General features: G+C 34.2%; 1 protein-coding gene across 1 annotated transcript; it reads right to left on the bottom strand.

Annotated features, from left to right (window-relative positions):
* Positions 1-358: 358 nt before the first annotated feature.
* Positions 359-15432, bottom strand: LOC123531708 (uncharacterized). Its single transcript, XM_045312902.2, has 6 exons — positions 15296-15432; positions 7094-7683; positions 5860-6018; positions 3669-3939; positions 3284-3416; positions 359-1115 (listed from the first exon to the last, which is right to left on the bottom strand). The coding sequence occupies exons 2-4, from the start codon at positions 7619-7621 to the stop codon at positions 3700-3702; spliced, it is 927 nt and encodes a 308-aa protein (XP_045168837.2). The 5' UTR covers positions 7622-7683; positions 15296-15432; the 3' UTR covers positions 359-1115; positions 3284-3416; positions 3669-3699.
* Positions 15433-17257: the final 1825 nt, after the last annotated feature.

Below are 17257 nucleotides of genomic sequence, written 5' to 3' on the forward strand. Positions count from 1 at the left end.
GCTGAAACTAGGTATGTGTATTCAGTTTGACTAACGCTACCATAAATTATATGCATTATTTTCAGAATTATGCCCTTATGTACTTGAAAATACCCATTTCATAAGGTTTAAGTTTTTTCCTAAGTTTAATCATTTGAATATATTATCGTTTTTATTATACTGAAATTCTAAATATATATATATTCATTGGGACTATACCTACCTTACTTAAAATGCCCATTACTCTGGAATCACTATATTTTCCAAATAATTATTGCCTATCTTTTTACTGATTTTTTCTTTGTTTTCTCATAACACCTTAATGAATTGAATAAGTTCATATATATTTAAATCTACCTTTTACGTAGTTGGTGGTCATTAAGTTTAAGGCCTCTACCCCTGCGGCATTTGATGTACCAACCAGGCTCTAGGGTGGGGATTTAGACAAAAAAGGTTGTCTCTAGGGTGGGGATTTAGACAACAAAGTTTCTGAAATGTCAAATTCCCCTGGGTCAGCCCGTCGCCCCCCTGGGCGGGCAAATTATTGACAGGTGCATTAGGGATTTAGTTTGATATAGGAAATCATTAGCTTGGAATGTTGGATTTCCGGGAGAAATGATTGATTTCCGTATGTCCGGGAAATAGACAAAACATCCGTGAGACTCCCAGACGATCCAGGACACTTGACATGTACAAGGGCGTAACTGGGCCTATTTTGAGAATACGCACGATTGCTAGGGTGGTTCGGGGGCAAGCTCCCCCGGGAATTTTTTTTTCTTGGAACGTCTGGTGGGTATCCGGATGACGAATTTCAATATAAAAATTATACAATTCACGGCAGCAAATTTGATTTAATACCTATTTTTTTTATCTTTAACAGCCGATATGAATCACATCATTATAAGTGACCAGAGAGGGCCCATCACTAGATCTAACATATCTAACATATCAAGTAATGCCCAATTTTCCAGCTTCAACAGTGTTTTCGTCCTTGTTGTCTTTATTTTCTTCGACCACCATTCTAGGAGATGCATAAACGTCACGGATGTCGACGTGATCATGTTGCGTCTTTAGAGGAGAAATCGATGTCTTTACACTTTTTTCCTGATATACATTCACCAGGTGTTTTTGGAGACCTGTAAATGAATATTGTTCAATACTGAGTTAAAGAGATCGATCGAAATAAGTTAAACACCTGGGTTTTAAATCTGTGTACAAATTGTACACCACAATACTTATTTTAAAAGATTTTATACTATTTTCTCTACTACTGAATAACATAATGAACTGATATCTGTCAATGATGTATAAACAATATTGTACGCTATAATTAATTAATTAATATGTTATAAAGTTGTTGATTGTTTCATAGCATCACTATGTAGTAAATATAAACAAGCTTGCAAGAATGTCACAATATAATGCCCATCATAGCAAAATTCTTTACACTAGCACCTGTGTTTTCATATAATTTTGGTCAATTATAGAAACTGTTATAATATAAGTTATTTATGATAACAACAAAGGGAAGTTAATCCTAGAAAAAAAAATAAGTTCACACCACACAAAACTCTTTATCAGGTAAACAAAGGTCAAAATACACCTGAACATTAGATGTAACATGCATGTTGTACCCGTGGTCTTGATTTTTCTATACGAACACTAATAAATAGGTTACAATATAAACTATATATAATGAAAACGAAGGGAAGAAATTCTAAAAACAAGGGCGCCTCATGATGGTGAACATTTTTGCCAAGTTACATTAAAATCCTACCATGCATGAACAAGAACTGCTCCAGACAAAGTAATTCTTGAATTTGACCGAAAACAATAGGGGTCATCTATTCTGCATATTCTACAATCCAGTGAAGGTTCTGGGTCAATCAGTTGTCAAATTATTGATAGAGACCGGTTTCAGTATTCTAGCTCGTGTGACCTTGACTTTTGATATGGTTACTCCAAAATAAATAATAATGATCATATACACTGCATGTCCGGTCATCCTATAAAGTGTTAACATTCTGAATTGTATGCTTCTCAAGATATTAATCGGATCATTTTTATTTTCAGGCTTCCGTGTCCTTAACTTTTGATGGAGTGACCCCATGATCAATACGGGTAATTTGCTCTGCATGTCCAGTCGACCTATAACGTTTCAACATTCTTCGTCAATTGGTTTCAAGTTACTAGCATTCTGTTCCCCATGTTCATGACACTGCTCTTTGATTGGAATGACCCCTAAAACAATAGGAGTCATTACTCCGTAACCCCTGTAATCATATGAAATTTGAAAGATCTAGGTCAAATGATTCTCCACATATTGATTGAAAATTATGTGTGACGGATTTTTGCCCCTTTGACCTTGACCATTGCCCATTGATGGGGCAACCCCAAAATCAATAAGAGTTATCTGCCTTTCATGTATGGGGTGACATAAGAATTTCCTTTTAGGGGTATATCCTTGTTTTCGAAATTTCTAGCATGGAGAGCAAATCATCTTAAAAGAAATTAGGTAAGGGTAGATTTCTCGGAAGCAAAGAGCACTAAAAACACAGCCTCAGAGCCACTCATTTGCGAAGTAGGCCCACAAAAAACAGAAGATGTAACGGGGAAATATTACAGACGGGTTGGTTCAAAATCTAACGAGGACATTTAAATGTTATTTAAAATATAGATAGAGGTGGGGGGGGGGGGGGAGGAGGGGATAAGTGGTAGAAAGTGGGGTGGGGAGGAGGTTAAAGGGGAAAGTAGAACAAGGATGGATATACAAAAGTAATGCTACTTTCCTTAATCACAGTTACACTACAACGTTAACCACAATGGCTCAGACATTCATGTCTAAAGATTGCTGATTCAGTGACGTCGTAAAACAGATCAGACGCGTTCAAAAATAAGAGATATAATTGATTTTGACTATTTTTCATGGCACTTTATAAGGAACTTTTTTTGTGAAATACAGATTTACACTTCGTTATGTGTCACCTACATTTCGTTGAATTTATGAAATTGGGCTTATTCCAACTTTTTAATGTAAATAGTCTAAATAAGCAAGTAATATTTGAAAACGTTAATTGATACGGATAGTACAGAAGAAACAAAACACCCCTGGTAATTTTTTTCAGCAATTATATTCGCAGGTGTCTGTCTTTGCAATAATTATGTCATATGATATCGTATTCCAGTTTTTATATACCGGTATATTAAGATAAATAATAAGTTTAAATAAGCACATTTTCCGCCTTTTTCCGTTTAAATGATATGACAAATAATACAGGTAAACTGTTGAACAATGTACAATTACTTTGTTTTTGTTTTAGGTATGCAATCCTCGTCTGATGCTTTTCTTCAGCAATCTTCAGTTTTGCAACATGTTGTTCCAATTTACTCACCTTCCTTTGCAATTCTTTTTGTTCTGCTTCAACTGCTCTTAATCTCTGAAATTAATTCATTTGAATATATAAATTAAAAGTAATTCATTCACTTCCTCAAGTGTAGTAGATATTTAGTAGCATATACATATAGGTGGTAACTTTTCTCATAAATGATGATGGTTAACATATTCGAACAATTGTTGCACATTATACCAAATAACTAAGTGGTTGTCAATTGTTATGATTTAGTATGCAAACAATAAAACGTCCATGTTTAATGGTAGGTAATCATGAAACGTATAACTACATACATACATTTTCATGGTCTGAAAGTCCATGTTTAAGTTCACTTAGATCCGGTTTCGCTGCGGACACTACAGATGTCACCTTTTCCACTGCCCGTTCCTTTGCAGCGTCTATTTTTGAAGTAAAGTGCGATATCTGTTTCCGTAAAGAAACGAATCTCCTCTGTTAGTACTCTAATACTCTTTTCAGACTGTTCTTTAGCTGCTTTGATGGCCTCTAGTGCAGTTTGAATTACATTGGCTTCTTCACTCATTGTAATGATTAATTCATCTTTGAGAAGCTGTAAAATTAAATCACGAAATACATTTGTTAAAGTCTGAATGTTATCACAAACTTGCAGTAGGAGTTAAAAATCGTCTAAAGAATTAATGATACAATGAACACTGAATTAATTCCAATCAATGTCTGAGGGATAGTGTCGGTGTGTTCATACACGACGTTTTGTCAATTCGACTGGTTCTACAGTTCCAATATTCCCTGGCCTTTGTCTTACATAATGACACAGGAATGTTCATGTGACTAAATTTGTATGAAAAAGTATACCCTAAAAAACAAATACAAAATCTTCAGTACCAGATAAAATGCTTATAGGATAAACGCTAGTTTGAGCCCCTTTACAGCAGTAATAACTAATTACTTCATTTAGAAAATACCAATTTAAAGTTATTTTAAATACATCTTAGGAAAGACAAATATCAAAAGCTTGAGCCATCGTAATACAATCAAATATGTCCCCATTATAAAACTACTTCAACGATTTTTTGGGTGTCATGCTGGTTTTAATGCAGAATTATGGACCGATGACACTGCTTTTTGCAATTATGAAAATCTAGTACAATTTGGTTCTATTGTGTGGTGTAGGTACCAAGTTTCCCGCGAAATGTTTTAATCATAGTACAGTCAAAGGTTATCTTATTTTTCTAAAAAATATTTATCAGCCCTAACAAATTTATTGACTGAAGCAATTTGGTCAGTCGCGTCGACGACAGCAGACACTGTTTTTCTCTATCTCATGCTAGTGCTTTTATTTCCCAGTGTCGAGGAAAACTATAATCTTGCTTTAAATAGCCACTACATTATAATTATGTTTAAACTACATAAAACAGTTTGCACATAGTTTATGAGGAATAAAATACAAAAAATTAAGGACATAATATTATAAAAGATACACAAATCATAATGATTTATCACATGATAAAATTGATACATGTCATTATGTAATATATCGGGCACTACCAGTATATGAAAGGTATGAACATATTATTAAAATGCATGCACATAATGACAAGATTATGACTTGAGATTAAAATATATATACATAATAAATAAAACAAAAATGTCAAAGTAAAAAATACAAGTTATAACGATACAATATAAATATGTAAAGAATGCGGTTACGTTACATAATACTAGTAACATATATGCATTAGATTTTGATGATTACAAAAGACAGTACCGGCATTCCATACAAACATGTTTTATACATTAAGCGATGTGTTATGATATCCGTTATGTATTGTTTTTGTCTGTTTGTCTTTTAGTTGTTAGTAACAAGACTCGTTTACGAGGTTGACATCACGTAACCAATGAACTATTCATTTGTTTTCTGTATTCAAACATAAATGTTTCAAAGGACGTTTTCAATAATTTTAATAAATTTGATTATTTTTGTCTTACAAAAACACAAAGAACCTTTTCAAACAACAACAACATAAATACAAAAAACAAATACCATAATTTTGACAAAACATATACTTGTTTCAAAGTTATTGGTGTTGGTATACATAGTCACCTAATAATTATAAACAAGTGTGCAAAGTTTCAAAGTTGTACTTCTTATAATTTTTGAGAAAAGGTGGACCCAAACAAGAATTTTAACAAAGAAACTTAAAATGTCTTTGTTAAAAGGGCCACTTTTTACAAAATGCATATCAGAGTTATGTTCCTTGGCCTACTAAGTAACCTAGTGATGATAAACATGTGTGCAAAGTTTCAAAGCTGCAGCTCTTATAGTTTTTGAGAAAAGGCGGACCTAAACAAAAACATTTAACCAACGCTGAGAGCGAGCCGAATCCGACGATCAAGTGATACGACAATATCTCGTAGAAAATGTTCAAAAATCTGACGAGCTAAAAAGGTGAGCCTTTCACAGAGAAGATTTACCCAGGATATAATTACTTCGACAATTTTGTCAACATACCTCTTTTAATTTTTTAGCTGCTGCTTGCGCTGCTGGATCAATCCTAAGTACTTTCTTGTCTTCTAATACTGCTATCATTGATTGTAAATATCTGGTCAAATCTTGATCCATCAAGTCTTGTTCAGAGTTGTGTAGAATTTCATTCCTTATCTCTCGCACCTGTACAATGAAAGCAATTAAGTTCTCTGTATTTATGTCACAGGACATAGCTATGTATTTTATCTTATATCACACCCTCTCACACTCTTTGACAATAATAAAGATCATTCATACTATAAAATTCCGATATTAATTTGTGTATCAAATAGTCATGTCAAGGCTACTGCGTTATTTATCGTCTGATTAACCACAGTTCAGAGTTTAGATACGCAGTAATTAAATCGCAAGATAGTTAAAACCGTGTTATTAAATAGCAAAGCAAGTGTACGATGAACCTGGTGATCAGAGGTTAACCTACAAAATGGTATTGTTCATCCAGTCGAGTTGTAATGAACCGGAGGCTTTTCAATGACGGGTTTGGGAAGAACCTGGTGAGTCAGGGGATAACCTAAAAGATGGCATTGTTAATTTGCAATATAGCATGCTCATAAGTTGTAAAATTAGGCCGGACTTCTACCAGTCGTGTAGTAATAAACCGGATGGCATACGGGTTTTTAATGTCAGATTTGGCGTCATTTTATTCTCTCAATGATCAATACCTCAACCATTCTTTTTTACAGAATCCACAAAGCTAGATATCCGTCTATAACCAGTTGACAAAATCTCGACCATAATTACACATCAGACAGTTAATTCGGTTGAATTTCAGTCAATCTTTAAATTTGTAATTCATTGAAGAGTAACACTAAAATATTAGCTGGGATTAAATTTATACAGATACCTTTGAAATTACATAATGATGATACCATTGTTTTCAATCATTTATGTTAAAAGTTATATATTAGTAAAGAATAAATTAAATCAGTCTTTTACATTTTATTCTAACGCCCTTAGAAAAGTTATTAATACAATACATGTAAAGGAAATGATTTTATGGATTTGAAAACATCCTTTGACAGCTGTAACAATACTCTCTTCAAACTACTGTCTTAAATGTGAACTTATTTCAGTTTGATGACAAAATATGCCAGTCAAAAGCTTACATAAATCAATTTCTTGTTGAAAGAAGGAATATGTAAGTTAACAAGGTTATGCAACTGACTTAATAATAGGTGATAATATAACGTATTCCTACCTGACTAAAAATATCAGTACCATTATATGGATCAATGCTGTAGTGAAGTTCTGACTGGAAGAACTCGCCATTAATGATAATGCTGAGTAAACCAGATGCATCCGTGTCGGCAGCAGTATTGTTTGATCGTTTGGTTGTGGTTGTCAAGAAACATTTTGCAAACTGCCAATGGTCATTGTACCATGTAGAACAATCGGTCACCCAATGCGGCTCCTTGAAACGGTGTTGTTGTACTATATCGTCATAGATCTTGCTACATGTTGGGCAGTTCCTGTTTGTCCTCTTTCTACAGTTACACTTTCCTTTATTCTTCTGAATACAGCCTTTTCCACTTGTTGCATGTGCTGGGAGAATGTTTTCTATAGCACAATATGTGCATGGCGGCAGATGTTGAACAATTCTCGCATGTTCCGCTTTAACAATACGGTCTGTGAAGGGATAGAGACCTTTTTGTAGATGGAACAAACCAAGGGCTCCTCTAACCCAGTTTCTGTATGGCTTACTTTTTATCTTATCGGTGTTTGGCATTGTTTACTGAATAGGTTTGTTCTTGTAGAGTTCAGTCATTACATGTGCACCATGGTCCACATCTGAAACATGAAATAGATAGTCCCTGAGACGGTCGAATTGTAATTACAGCAGGAACTGTTATTTAAAAGCATAATTTCTACCACGTTTTACAGGTGCTGCGTAAATATTTGTTGCCAGTTACCAAGACTGGACCTCAAAATTACGATGTACATTGCGACATAAATAAATCCTATACGTATATTAATGATAGCATAGTCGTATTAATTGCACGACCTTGTCGAAAATTGGTAAAATATAGATATTTTTTATCATTCATAGCATTGGTTTTTAAATGCTGAGTTTTGTCCAGCCCGGGACATAAGAGCGAAGACGGTAGCTTGCAGATCCACTACCCTGAATGAACATATTCAATCAAACCTAGCCTACAATGTTTTCTTTTATTTCGTGTTGGATGACCTTTGGTTTTCCTTTTTCTATTTAATCAAATTTATACGAAGATCGTTTGGAAGTTCAGGGCGTAACAAAGTAAACTAGTTTTGTTTGAGTCTATCAGGGTAGGGTAACAGCCCTCACGCTCCTCGCACTGGCTTCCTTTTATTAAAAGATTCCTTGAACACAAATGAAAAAGAGTGATGTAAGTCGTTCATACATGATTTGAACATAAGGTGATAAATGAGAACACGATTTAAAACATTTAGTAATATTTGTAACTTTTTTTCCACAATATAATTATTTGACCAACCGTCATGAAAGAAATCAGATAAATGAATATCCCCTTAGACTTCATAAATTTGATGATTCTTATTTAACATTCTATTTTACAAGTATATGACGCATTATCTGGATATTTTGCATTGTATTTTATGTTCCAACATACCAGTAAGTCAAGTTTACGATAACACGAGACGACATATTCACAACAATTGTTACGGTGCCGCCCGTACAACCTTGCTGATTCATTTTTTACTTGTAATAAGCATTTAGTCTACGTTTTCATAACTGAAAATCTGAGTTTTATGTGCAAAAGCCATCATAGCTATTTGCAAATAAATCTGACTATTTACAAATGAATTTATGTAAGCAACATAAATTTTGCAAGGTCGCAACGATAGCAAAAAAATAGGTGACGACCTCTTACAAACAGAATTGCAAAGTCTCAACATTACCATTTTACATTAGTCTTAAACAGACTAGAATCTAGAATTAATGTCTTCGAAATGAATTCATAATAGTACAAATGCAATTTTAACATGAATTAAAACGTAAAGTAAATGCTCTACAATAGAAACAAGTATCCTCAAGTGAACCGTATTTCAAATACCATGGGATACTGCAAGCATTGTCGGTGAATGTTACAGATAGTGTTGTTCAGCTTAAACATCACTCATGCATTCAGTTTTAAAAGGTGTATACATGTTATGTATTTCAGTGTTTACATTTTACATTACAGAGCGGGAAGAGAACCTGAAACAAAATGTAGTTAGGACTTTAATATTTGGAAGAACACAACAATTATAGTATTACATCATTACTGCATTTCGTTCTGCCTCGTTCTTTAAAAACAACAACAACAAAAAGTACAAGAAAACACGTGCATTAAGACATACTGATTTTTTTTTTTTTTTTTACTTTCCAATTTCCTTTAATAAAGACGAAAATCTTGTGCATTTACCAAGACCCGCCATACTTCTACAGGTTTTTGCACTTCGTGAAGTAACTCAAACCGTTTTCTTTAGCGTTTAACTGTTAAAACTGATGGAAAGATAAGTATCTATTTTATTCTCAGACAATTTTGCACTTTACTGCGTGTCCATTTCTCTAAAATCAAAATAATGTGCATGCATTAGTTCGATGTATAAGCCACGCAAGCTTCAGCATTTCAGCGTCGTAGATTTCAAATTTTCGATGTTATTGAAGGTATGAAATGGCCATTTGCATGCTTAGATATTTGAACGTGCTTGTCTTTTACTAATTTATTTTAATCATTATGATCAAACTAAAACATTAACCCTTATATAAGGCAAACAACTTTAATTATGCAGAATGTTATTACAAGTTGCTTCTGGGTGTTTCACAAATAATTTTGTAAATTTCCAAATAGGACTATACAATGTATCGTGCTCTTTTTTGCTGCAAACTTGTGCTTCAAGCAATTTCGGACGCATACTTTGAAAATGGTGTACAATTCTCGGTACATGCCCGATGTGTTACGTATACATTTTTGCAGTATTACGCGGCCCTTTGATGGTTTGAAATAAAAACTCTTTTGATAGAAAGCTTGAAAATTTGAGTCTAATGTGCGACTTGCAAATGAGTGCACCGACTTTAACTTAAACGCCTAGAAAGATAGGTTTCCATCAAGATATAGAAGAATGTCCCAAAATTCAGAAAACGAAAGGCAAAAAGTCCAATAAACGGCACAACGAAGAGGTGTCGGATACCCTTTCGACTACCGCTATCGCACACCGACGCGCTAACCGAGCCGCCAAATGCGACTATATTTTTGGGGTTCTCCATTACCACTACTGTTTTGCAGGCAGGCTATCGTAGACGACTAATACGTACCATAATTTGGGATGCTAATTTCCATGGTACATAATGCAGTATTTGGGTAAAAATCGTATTTTTTCGTTATTGCAAATACAATGTAGAAGGACTTGCCAAAAGTATAGTCTGTTTTTACACTGCGGTATCTTTTTATGTAAAACGGTTGTTATGTCCATTGTATGTTATTGGTATAATTACACTGCGGCACAATTGTGATTTCTTGTTTGATGCAATAGTCTATTGGTGTGTATATATAGATAAAAGATACAGTTAATAATATTAGTTAAAAGTCACTGTAGCAGTATATATGCTATTTTGTGAATATTTATTAATACGCTGCGACACTGTCTTGAGTGTTATACTACATTAAACTACCGTGGTGTTGGCGAAATAAATAATGCCTACAAAATCGAGATTGATTACCAGTAAAATATTTTCGCACCTTTGTGGAAGTGCCCCTGATTTCATATAATATGTATAACTACATTATGACACTTCCTCAAATTAAAGTTTCTCATGAAAGTCTACTATTTCTTAGAAATGGGACGAGTAAAACTACACTGCAGTACTGCAATGAAATTCATTCTTCCTGCAAGCGTCTCCTATTTGCACTGTAAACATACAGTTAATGGTATTTATCAAAGAGTGGTTTAACCTTTAGCCTACTGGCGGCAAGTGATTTTGCCTTTGCAACCAGTGCAGACAAAGATCAGCCTGCACATCCGTGTCGGCTGATCATGGTTCTGACGCCTACATTATATTAATGTTTTACAAAACGAACTAAATAGCACTAAAACTTATACATCGAGTCCTTCTGTTGAAAATAATTTGGTCACTGATCACATCACTGAAGTTTCTAATTTAAAAGTTCGTATAGACGATCAACAAATTAAACTACCGACAATGTACTGGATTCCTAAATTGCATAAACAACCATATAAAGCTCGCTTCATCGCTAATTCAAGCTCTTGTACAACTACAAATATTTCAAAACTATTAACATCATGTCTAACTGCTGTGAAAGCCCACGTGGAAAGATACTGCGATAAAGTATACGAAAACTCTGGTAAACACTTATTTTGGTCGATTAAAAATTCTGGCGAAATCCTGAATAAGTTTAAAATTAATAATTACAAGGTTTCTACAGTCAGTACATACGATTTTTCTACTTTGTATACCACTTTACCACATAACTTAATAAATGACAAATTAACTGCCCTAATTCAAAAGACTTTTGCCAGAGAGAATGCTACATTTCTCGCTTGCAATTTTGATAAAGCTTTTTTTACTAGCAATATTATTAAACATTATACAATGTGGACCTGTGACGAAGTTTGTAGAGCCCTTTCCTTTTTATTGAACAACATTTACATCAGGTTTGGGAATGCAGTGTTTAGACAAGTTGTTGGTATTCCCATGGGAACAAATTGTGCACCCCTTGTCGCAGATTTGTTTTTGTATTGTTATGAAAGAGACTTTATGTTGAGCCTTTCTCGAGATACGCAGGCAGATATTATAACTGCATTTAATAATACATCACGCTATCTGGATGATATTCTTAATATGGATAATCCGTTTTTTGGTCATTTGGTGGGTTTCATTTATCCTAGGGAGCTTCAGTTAATTAAAACTAACAATTCGGATACTGATGCTTCATTTTTAGATTTACATCTCTCTATTTATGACAATATTATACATACCAAAATTTATGACAAGAGGGATGATTTTAATATTAGTATTGTAAATTTTCCCCATTTGGATGGGGATTTACCTCAGGCTACATCTTATGGGGTATATATTTCTCAATTAATTCGGTTTGCCAGAGCGTGTAGTCATGTCAAACATTTCAATGAACGTAATCAATATATTACAAGTAAACTTCTTCAGCAAGGCTACCGTTATTACAAATTGCGTAAATATTTTGCTAAATTTTACTATCGTAATTCTGATTTAGTTTTAAAATTCAATAGTAATTTAAAGACACTTCTGCGAGAAGGTATTTCTAAACCCGTTTTTTATGGGCATGTGGTTTACAATCTTCGTAAGATATTGGGTCATGGTAATTTTCCAAATGTATTTGGTAAAATTATAAAACGTTTTATTAAAAGAGGTTACGACCCAACTGTTTTGAGACATACCGCATGTTTAGTGTTCAACCCGTTTACAGTTTGACTCACTTCCCTCTTTGATTGTGTCTAACGGAAGAGGGGGGGGGGGGGGGGCTCTATGATAAGCAGTTTATAAATCCTACCAGGACTGAACTGTTTTGATATTTGTCTTCTGGCCTGTTTCGTCGGGCCCTTAAGGGTGTTTCTCTTGTTGCTCTGTCTTCTGAAAAGGCATTGAGTACATACGTTTTTGGTTCTTAAGGTTTGCTTTTTATATATTTATACACGAGCATTTTTGTGTTTTACATGCCATGCCTTTTTGTTTCCTTTACGTGTGTAAGAGATTCACCTAGAGGGGATTACTTTTATTTACACTGTCCCTTGTCTTTGGAACATGGTGGGGGTAAGAGTGAGGTTGGGTGCGCACCATAAACCGGTTTAAGCTCCCCAGTGGTGTTTTTGCCACTGACCGTTCCAAGGCGGTGCCCCACTGTGTTCCTTTGTTTGTTCGTTTTGTCCTATGTGTAGGCTGTGTGTGTGTGTGTGTGTGTGTGTGTGTGTTCTTTTGTTTGTTCGTTTTGTCCTAATGTGTTGGCTGTGTGTGTGTGTGTGTGTGTGTGTGTGTGTGTGTGTGTGTGTGTGTGTGGTGCACGCGTCTGCGTGCTGTGGGTTTCGTTTTGAGGAGGCTGCGTTTTTGGTGCGTGGCATTCCCTGTTTGATATTTGTCTTTGTTTTTTTACACTGTTTGCTATTCAGTCAGTAAGTTTTCAGTGAACATCCCTTCGAATAATAAATTGTATTGTCCGAACTGAATGATGGACCAGTTCATTTTAGACATTTAGCAGGCTAACGGTTAAAAATATTCGTTTCAGCATCCGGTTTCTGGGTATATTTGGTGTGTAAGCTTATATTAGAGGGAATAAAATAAGGAGTAATAGAGACTACTTGGAAGAAAAAAGTTTTTGAATTACACAGTTATTCTATAATATAATTATCAAATTAATAGGATGAACAAATACCCAGAGTTACACTTCAAGTAACTATTGCGCTCTTAAAGTCGTACTATCTATTTCCACTGCAAAACTTGTGCATAGGTAATAACCTATAATTATTGTTTTGCTTTTAAATACGAACATAATTTCATAACTTTAACATTGATGTTAGATTGAGAGGGCACCTGTGCCGATAGAAAAATAATTGTGTCCGAGAGGCTTCCCGTGCCGTGTGTAGAAAGTCAAGAGGGAGGCTGTTGGGCAAAACTGAGCCGACTGAGAGGGATCCCGTGCATTAACGAAATCGAAAGTATGGTATTTTTAAGGAAATATGACGAAAATATCCACATATTGTGTAATTACAAATAAGATAGGATCAACGGCTTCACATCTAAGGTTCTTGATATTTGCTATTTTCAAGGAAATTCGTATATAAGTTTCAAAAACAGAAAAAAAGGTGTTCATGCAAGCCAGTACCTCCGGCTACATTCATCTTCATTTGGACTTGTATGAACTGATAAAACAAATGTAACAATGAAAAAGCAATAGTATTATAGCTACGCCATTCCATGGGCCATATGTTTTTATGCACAAAAAAAGAAGTGTTTTTAGGACGATGATTGTCCGAGTATATTGACGTTGGAGTTCATTGTTTAGCACAGAGAGTGTCCTGTGCGCGAACAGAGAGGGATCCGTTTTCCTATTTTCTACAGAGAGGGATCCGATATGGGTATACACCGTGAGTATACCAAAGTACCTGAACGGCTCTTCGCAAAACCAACATTAGCTATATGATATTTTACATCTGACAAAAAGCAAGCTTTTTTCTATTGCTATTTTACCTACAAAACTATTTAGAATGGAATCTCATTCATTCAAATGCATAGTTGAATTTATCTGATCACGTAAGCAATCATGCGTCTAGTACTGATTGCATTATTCGGCTTTTTGTTTAAGTTTAAAAATCATATAAAGGATAAATAGAGCTATATCTGTATAATTACATCCAGCAGATAGATCTTCATTAGCTTGTTCTGCCGACTTATATTTTTGTCAAGACAGTCTATTCAATGCAATTGTTTACAATTTAGTGACAAGTTAAATATGATACTATAATGCGTGGTATAAAAATTGCAGATCCGTTTGTTTAAGAAAATTTAAAAATGTCATAACTATCATTATTTAACAAGAAGCTTTGTATTGTACAGCCAGTGTATTAACAGCAGGAGATAAATGCCTGGCCGTGTTAGATCTATGAGCCAATAGCTACTTAGTGATAATTACCTGCTACCTAGCGGGCTTCGTGCCAAGCAAAATGAATTAACTTCAGCTACCAATAATATTTGTGCTTGCATCTATCTTATATCTACAATGGCTACAACGCTTGAGCTTAAGGATAACAGCACTGTATCCGAATACTTTCCAGTCAAAATCAAAGTCTGTGTGGCTATACACAAGTCGCATTAAAATGTGCCATGCATTAATATCTACCAAAAAGGATTCAGTGACAGCTTTCATTTCTAAAATATCTAAATTCCCATCATCTTATAATAAACAATTAATATCAACATCAGCGAACAATGAGATCCGTTAAAGAAAGTATTGTGGTACTTAATTGTGTCAAAGTAACATTTACCTCTCCATCTGTATCTTTGAAACAATCATAGGACTGAAAGTACTGGAGGATCGATTGTCTTTGAACAACACAGACTGTACAAGATTTTGACAATTAGCATTTATCATTTATCAATTAACATTAGCTAGCCCGGAGTTCGCACCAACTACCTCTAACACTGGAGGCGGAAGCTCCAGGATATCGAGGCAGTCAAATTGAAACTTTGGTATAATGACATATTTATAAATTGCAATAACAAAATTGAGAATTTGTAACTGTTGAACATTATTTTAGAATTGAATAATGTATAGGGATATATCTTATCCTTCATAAACATAAATATTATTTAGTTAAATATGTAAATAAAGTTTCTTCTCTCCAAATGATATACGAAAATAAATAGTCTTACCTGCTTAATAAATCCTTCCTTTATCATCTCACATTGGCTATAAACATTAAAATATGTTTAACGTTTTATAAATTTTTTATTCATATTACAAATCAGGTCCGCCTAACAAATTCAACTGCGCAGTTTATTCAGCAATCATAAACAAGCGTTAGATATCCCCGGATGAAATCCGATACCTGAAACTACTGTATTGAAATACATACGCAGAGAAAATGTATACACATTTATTCATCTATTAATTTATTTTATGCGTTTAAAGAATCACAATCAATGATAATGTATACGCAATATATAAAACACCGGCATGAAAGCGGCAACGGTAGGTATTCGTCAACAAAATCTTGTTCATCTCATTTCATTGTTGGCGAGCAAACCTTTTTGCTACGTAAGTTTTACTCTACCGTGTATGTTAGTTTACCTTTTACGTTTTTAAAGGTGGAATAAAAACCCAATGCTAATGATTGTTTATCTGATCACGCGTCTATTCAATACAAATGTTTAGTGTATTTCATGACATGTTCAGTTGTCATCACTTCACGCTTAAAAGATATAATAAAAATAGTACGATTTGAATGAGAATATAATAAGCAAATCCACTTGACAGTCACAAAAAACGTGCCTTTGAGTCCGTAAACGAGATGTTCGAATCTTTAAGAGTATCTTAGATAAAATGTCACATTTCCCGACACCAGAGTTTCTAGAAAATAAATACAACATTTCAATTAAAAAATTTCGTAAAATATTTTACATGGTTTGCCCTCAGTTGCCCCATTAACTTTGAGATCGTCCCTATGCAAAGAGAATCTAGAATGAATTTAAACCATTACATTATTTCAATATTTCGATGGTGTATTAGGACGTTGACGTTGACGTGGTGTTACGTGTTGGAGAACTGACTTTATCTATGACAGGAACGACAGAAGAAATTTAGATGTTTCAGCAGAAAAGTAAACTTTTGATAAAAAGAATTTTTGCCTTTGTTTCTTTTCACATTGGCGTTTTAAACTTGTCGAATAACATTGATAAAATGCTCAAGAGAGCCGTGCACTTTATCGATTTGTTCAACGAGTTTATTAAATTCGAATGTATGAAAAGAAAAACATAGAATACGGTTTATCGATGAATATATAAATCGAACATGTAACTGCAAAAGGATCCGAGAAAATTTCGATACAGGAACGAAATCAATACATGTACAAATAAGTGAGCCGAGATTCAAACCTACAAAATGTGGAACTTACATTCTCCGTGTGGCAGAACGTTCACAGACTCATTTGTAAATAAACTTTTAACACCTTCGATTTAACTTGAACACCTCTAAGCAAAATCAAGATACTGTAGCAATAAATTATACGAATTCATTTTGATAAATTTCGCCTTCTTGTAATATTGCGATTCTATTACCCAAAATTGTGTACAAAATTACAATGACGCATGCAGCTATAATTGTTGTAGCCTAAATTATTTCAGATAAGATTTTTGAAGTTTTTGGGGGGTTTTATACTTAAAATAAATTGATTCAATAGATAGTGTCATTTTTGACCCCAGAACGTATTGTAAAACTGAGGCCAAAAGAAATTTGGTAATTCTTACAGATGATATTTCATGTATTGTATAAAAGCCTATTTCTTAAATGCCAAAGCTCTACGTATCTATCATATTTTGCGCACATATCGATGGTTGCCCGCAAAACTGCGGTAACTCACATTTTTCTGGAAAATCACTTTTTGAAAGTTTTAAGTATCATACACCCCTGCAGAAAAAAAAAAATACAGGGATACATCCCAAAACATTTGTTGTATAATAAAAATGCAACATAGTTGTAACTCAAACGGACAAAATGGAATTCCTACAAGACTGTTGTAAGTTGACTTACTGCAGTCTTGCGGGAAACTGATGGTCATTTGTTAATAAGAAAAGAATGAGTTGCTGCTATATTGCACTGATAAGTATTTTGAACTG

This window comes from Mercenaria mercenaria, chromosome 11 (genome assembly GCF_021730395.1).
Source record: "Mercenaria mercenaria strain notata chromosome 11, MADL_Memer_1, whole genome shotgun sequence".
NCBI lineage: Eukaryota > Metazoa > Mollusca > Bivalvia > Venerida > Veneridae > Mercenaria > Mercenaria mercenaria.